We start from the raw sequence: 6295 nt of genomic DNA, 5'->3' as shown, positions 1-6295 counted from the left end.
TTTCTTAATTTTTAAAGTTCCATATGTCTTGTCTTTTCTGATTTAAAGTGACTCTGCTCTCTCCATGATTCAGTCTCCCTGTCTCTGCAATTTAGGTTTTCAGTCATCTAGTTTGTTATGTTTGGCAAAGAACATTTGAGAAAAATCTCTCAAGAGAGTGGTGAGCTTTATTCATTTTAAAATCTTGTGCGTGAAGAAAGGAAACAACAAATTTTTAATCAAAGTAAGCAATAATGACAGGTTTATTTAAAATTTCCAGTAGAGAAAACCCACTAGTTTTGGAATAAAAGTACTCAATGTACGAGAGCGTAAGTGAATATAAAAGATTAGCAGAAGAAAAATAAAACCAAACACAGTACAAAAAAACTTAAAAAGTTTGAAATGGATTTAAACTGAGATGTTCCTTAAATCCTCCAAATATTTAACAGAGTTACTAGGTTTGGCAAACAATTCACTTGAAAATTAAAGCCTATTTCTGTATTGTAAACTCCATAAAAACTCCTTATTAAATTCAAGCACTCCATACAATTGGTACTGAAACATACAGGCAGTCAATTTCAGAATAGTAGGAATTATTCATTTGCTCTCACAGTTATATGAATTAACCAGCTGCATAACTGTTTTTTGGAGAGGATGGGACAGAAGATGAAAAAAAAAAAGGTAGGATAAAATCTCTAAAAAATTGAAACACAGCAAAATTCAGACATCAGTTTGTTTCTTTAAAGCAACAAACTGAATTTTTACAGTATATTCTACATTTGTCATTTCCCTCTCCCCCCGCCCCCTCCAATACTCCTAAATCCACTAGTCTAATCAATTCTTAACTTCCAAATATTCTGTACATATATATTTAGCAAAGAGCATATGCCTAACATTATTCTGACAGCATTATGGTCAGCATACAATTTTAGAAAGATTACTATGTATATCACCAAGATTAACCTTTACTTAAAAAAACGAACAAACAAAAACCATTACTAAACAAATAGTTTTAAAATATTATGAAAACCCATGTGAGAAGACTCCACATGGGCTCTAAACCTGATAAAAACACACGTCAGAAAGACTATTAATGCTCAGCTTCTGCCAAACGATGACCTTAAAGTGCCAAACACAACAGAATCTCTTAGGACCGTTTTTCCAATAGATGATTTGTCCCTGGCTTGGCCATCTCTCCTTTAACTATACACGAAGTCCTGCTAAAAGTAGGCATTTTAGTTGATTTTACAATAGAATGTTACAATGTAAACTAAACAGGTTCTTATATCAACAGTATGTTACCCAGGTTTTTAAATTTCTGAATCCAACAGTTGGTCACAGAGGTCAAGTATTATCAAGGCTCCTTTGTCAGTTCAGATGGTGTCTGACTCATCCATCCTTCAAGTACATGCAAGGCTCAATAGTTTTCAAGAGGCAGAAGCCCGAGGCCGTTTTAAGACACAGATGAAATAGGATTATGAGGTGAACCCATCTGGGTAAGAACTTTATCCAGCCACTGGAGGGGGCCATGCAGATGGATCTCAATCCAGCAGGGGGTGCTAGTAACATCCTGGCGGTGGTATTCTGCTCCCCAACCCTAGAAACAACATGGGAGGTCATTTAACTTGTTTGACTCAGTGGTTAAACTTATGAAGTAAAAAGAGCTCACATAATCAGACACTCCGATTAAAGATCCGGTTCTCTCCACAAGACAAACGTGCACAAATGTGCACACACGATTTGGCAGGCAATTTCACAGCTCCCCAGAGGCCATCCATGGGTTCCAGATTAAGAAGTACTGGTCTTGGGGAATGAAAGTTTCAAACTACATTATAAGGCTGTTGTAATAAAGATACTTTCTAACTTTCATTTTTATTGCCCATTATCTCACCGATAATATTGTGACAGATGTTGTTAAATTCTCATTTCATCATCAAGAAAATAAGGAAAAAGGTATGTAAGACCAACTGACATTCTGTTTCTTCCTATTTAGCCACTGAAGTCTCTATAAACACAGAGCTTGACCTTTCAATCTCTAAGCAAAACTGGCAGGAGCATGTAAGTATCCAAAAATCTATTAGTAACACCTAACCATTGCCTTGAATCAATTAGTAACACCTAGCCATTGCCCTGAATCATCTGTACGAGAGGGTAGCTTGCCAGGCAGCTTCAGGATTACTGAATTAAGACATGAAAGCTGACAGAAGCAAGTCCCTGTACAAAAGAGAAAAATAGTTTTGCCATTGCAAAGATCAAAACCTCACTGGTATGGTGGATGATGGCATACAAGGGCCTGATAAACCCTTGTTTCCTGAGGGATGTCAGACAAGGCCAGGTTCTATTTATCTCTGCCATCTACCTACCCCAGGAATTTCAAGAAACGTATCTGAATATCAGAACTTTCAAGAGAAAGTTGTGATACATGAACTGCATATGTATAAACATCCATGCATTTGTACATATATCAACAAACTGCTAAGTTTAAGCAGAAGATGTATGTGCATGTTTCCTACATTAGATAGTAAGTTCTTTGAAGGCAGAGACCAGATCTTATTTATCTTTGATCTCAAACATCTAGCACAGTGACTGGCACAAAGCAGAAGCTCCAGAAACACTTGTTCAGCTGAAATGACTTGGAGTTTTCAGATATGCGGAGTTTACTATGCAACTAATCTATAAAGTATGTGTTTTATATTAAAGTCCAAAAATGATCATCTTTAAAAAATAGTACAAAATTGGCTACTAATATTAGTAAAACGTTCTATATCCTTTCTCTAGGATGCTAAGTGTGAGAGGGCAAAGTATGCAGTCCTTATGATAATAAAGAACAATGTTGTACCATGTGTAAATTTTTTGTTGCTAATGTATAATAAAGTAGCTGCCCTTTGTCATGTCAGCAGGGGGTTTAAAATAAGATGTTTATCTTTAACTCTCCAAATCCAGCTTCCTAGCTATGTCCATTATAGCCTGTATAACCCTTCATTCCAATACTTACCACTTTATATTATAATTAAACACAGACTGGGCCATCAGCATCTTGAAGCTAGACACTTTAGGAGCTTTTTCATCTCTGTATTAATTCTCTGGAATGGTGCTAAAAATGTTTGCTGAATAAATGAAATCTAATACATTTTTAATGCATATCTTTGCACTATAAACACTTTTTATCAGCGTAACGGTGGTTTTTACTTGTGTAAAAGTCAATACTTAAAAATGTGTAAAAGTAAAATCATTAAAATTGATTGGGTAATCCATAAGAAATAAGTTTGAGGAGAAAGCCAATTAGAGCATTGGAGTCATAAATTCTCCTAGAGTGGTCCTTCAATAACAATAGACTTATCAAGGGACCTCAGTAATGATCACCACAGTTCCCCAACTGCAGCCACCCTTTTTTTTTTTTTTTCTCGCGGTACGCGGGCCTCTCACTGTTGTGGCCTCTCCCGTTGCGGAGCACAGGCTCCGGACGCGCAGGCCCAGCGGCCATGGCTCACGGGCCCAGCCGCTCCGCGGCATGTGGGATCTTCCCGGACCGGGGCACGAACCCATGTCCCCTGCATCGGCAGGTGGACTCTCCACCACTGCGCTACCAGGGAAGCCCGCAGCCACCCATTTTAAAAATAATGAACGTGGGGATCAGGAAGGAATCCCGGGTCCTTAATCACACACACACAGAACTAGAACCTGGATCTCCTGACTCTCAAGAGGTCTTCTTTCCTCCATATAAATAAAAATAACAAACACAAACAATGCTGGCAACTCACTGTCCTCATTTTAAAATTCATTTCAGTCAAAATGCTAAGTCAAAAATTAAACAGTGCACATTACTAATGGATGAGAAAGCTCTTTGTAGTCTCATAGGTACCTAGCATATAGGTAAACCTCTTGAAAAGGTAAAAAAAAACCTCCTTCAATACTAAAAAGTTCTGGACTCAGCTATAAGAAACTGTTGAATTGTGTTTCAAGAAAACACACTGAAAACCTGCTAATGTGACTCAAAGAAGTAGGGAAAAAATGATATTCAGGGAAAGATACCTTTGACGTAAAGGATGATTAACAAAGTAAGGTTCCAAAGTTACCCTCTGTAATAAATACAGCACAGAACAGGTTTAACAACAAGTTCTGTGAGCTTCTGAAGAGAGGATATGAAAGGTGACTGCCTCGCCCAAATATATAATTAGTTTTGTTTCTCAGAGTAACAGAGGAGGACAATCTATCTTTGAGGATTCAGAGCCAGTCGGTCAGCCACTAGAATAAGTTTCTGACTCATAAATTTAATCAGACATATGAGTTTCTTTTTTCCATTTCGATGGCATCTTAAAACTTTTTATTTCTCAGAGGCAGAAGAGGAGGCAAAAAAGAGATCAATTCTTGTGAGCGATGTCTGTAACCTTCACCCTCCTCGAACCTCACAGCACAATCCTAGCGCTGAGGCAAGGGCCTTATTAACTCTTGAATATAGGAAAATCGGGGGAAGGGGGGGCTGGGATGTAGTGAGAGAGTAGCTTTGTCATATACACACTACCAAACGTAAATGGATAGCTAGTGGGAAACAGCTGCATAGCACAGGGAGATCAGCTCGGTGCTCTGACCACCTAGAGGGGTGGGATAAGGAGGGTGGGAGGGAGATGCAAGAGGGAGGGGATATGGGGCTATATGTATACGTACAGCTGATTCACTGTGTTGTATAGCAGAAACTAACACAACATTGTAAAGCAGTTATACTCTAATAAAGATGTATTAAAAAAAAAAAAGGATGAGTGTCATATGGGACAGAGCCACCCCCAGTGGCACTCATACTAGATCAGTGCATCCCTTGCCCACCCATATGTACCTGAGAATAAATTATTGTTTTTTGGAAAAAAAAAAAAAAAAACAAAATCACAAGCTTTACTGGAACCACTAAAAAACTGACCAATCAAAAATAAATCTCAGTGTGATGAACTTTTACTCTCACACACAAAAAAGACCACTTGCTTATTGTTGAAACAAAAGTAACAAGTGTCACCGTCCTAAAAGTACTAACAAGCATAGCATTAAAAAAAAAAGAGGGGTGCGTTTATAGAACTGATCTCTGGGAATTCCCTGGCGGCCCAGGGGTTAGGACTCTGCGCTTTCACTGCCAAGGGTGAAGGTTCAACCCCTAGTCAGGGAACTAAGATCCCTGAAGCCACGTGGCACAGCCAAAAAATAAATAAACAAAAAAATAAAAATAAAAAGAACTGATCTCGTAAGACAACCATGCATTTAAAGCATATACTTTATATATATATACATAATAACATATTCTAATAGTATTACAATAGCTCAAATAGTGCTACTTGAATAAGGAAAAGTTATTAAAGCCTGCTACTACTAACATTTAACACAAACACTCCTATATTCCAATGATACTTTCCTCATAGTTGACATCCTTGTTAAAGGTTAAAAATGTCTAGATAATAAGTTGGTGTCTATGGACACATATCAAGAGGATATAGATTTACATATAACATGGAAGTGCATTAAACCCTGACTAGAGGAATCAGAGCTCACTTACCTTCACAAAGCTCATGCGAATAGTACACATTTTTGTGAGCTCATAGACTGTCTCGAAGCCATGGTTCACAGACTGTGCCAGTAACTGAGCAAATTCTTGGTTGTTAAAAATTTTCAAACTACACCCACTAGGGATCTTGCAAACAGTAGTGGGATGAAATCCATGGTGGTAGTTGCAGTTCCGACTCTGCACAAAGATACTACTGTCACTGAGGCATTCAGCATATACCTCGCCTCCGACATAATAAAGATGAACTCCTGCAGGGAGACAAAGCATAGAGTGTGGTCATTATCGCTTTTCACAGCTGAAAAGCAACCGTGTAGCTTCAGAATGTAAATTTACGTGGTTGATTCGATAAACAGACATTCTCCAAGTCTTGCACAATTGATAAAATCTTAGTTAACTGTATTAGTTAATACAATGTCCATATGTCAACATGCATGTCTAGAAGGTTGTAGGAAATAACACAACAAAGTCTCTTAAAAATAAGTAACAGAGTGCAGCAATTTCATTTTGAAAAGCACTTAATACCTATTTGGCCATGAATTGAGAGCAAATTCTCACTTTAAAAACATAGCACAATAAAGCTGAACTTGATCATGGGATCCTACGCATATTCGTTACATAAGCTCTCTTGTATTTATTTTGCAGCTAAGCTTTTCAAAAAATTTTAGGGTAGGGGAAGGGAGGATCGAGAGGAGTAAGAGAACTAGAAAACCACAGGTGGAGGAAGTACTGCTGAGAAGTGTAAGATGCAAGGTTCAGGGCTTCCCTGGTGGC

At 38.0% G+C, this 6295-nt stretch overlaps 1 protein-coding gene across 4 annotated transcripts in view; it reads right to left on the bottom strand.

Annotated features, from left to right (window-relative positions):
• Window positions 1-205: 205 nt before the first annotated feature.
• Window positions 206-6295, bottom strand: part of SMAD1 (SMAD family member 1) — a 77767-nt gene continuing 71677 nt past the window's right edge. For all 4 annotated transcript variants that reach the window (XM_060147706.1, XM_060147703.1, XM_060147707.1 and 1 more), the window contains 2 exons: window positions 5516-5772; window positions 206-1576 (listed from right to left, as the gene is read on the bottom strand). In XM_060147706.1, coding sequence (XP_060003689.1) covers window positions 1433-1576; window positions 5516-5772 — 401 coding nt within the window. In that variant the 3' untranslated portion in view covers window positions 206-1432. The remainder of the gene's footprint in view (window positions 1577-5515; window positions 5773-6295) is intronic.

The sequence above is a fragment of the Lagenorhynchus albirostris genome, chromosome 4 (genome assembly GCF_949774975.1).
Source record: "Lagenorhynchus albirostris chromosome 4, mLagAlb1.1, whole genome shotgun sequence".
In the NCBI taxonomy this organism is placed as follows: domain Eukaryota; kingdom Metazoa; phylum Chordata; class Mammalia; order Artiodactyla; family Delphinidae; genus Lagenorhynchus; species Lagenorhynchus albirostris.
This window is presented reverse-complemented; position numbering and strand designations above follow the sequence as displayed.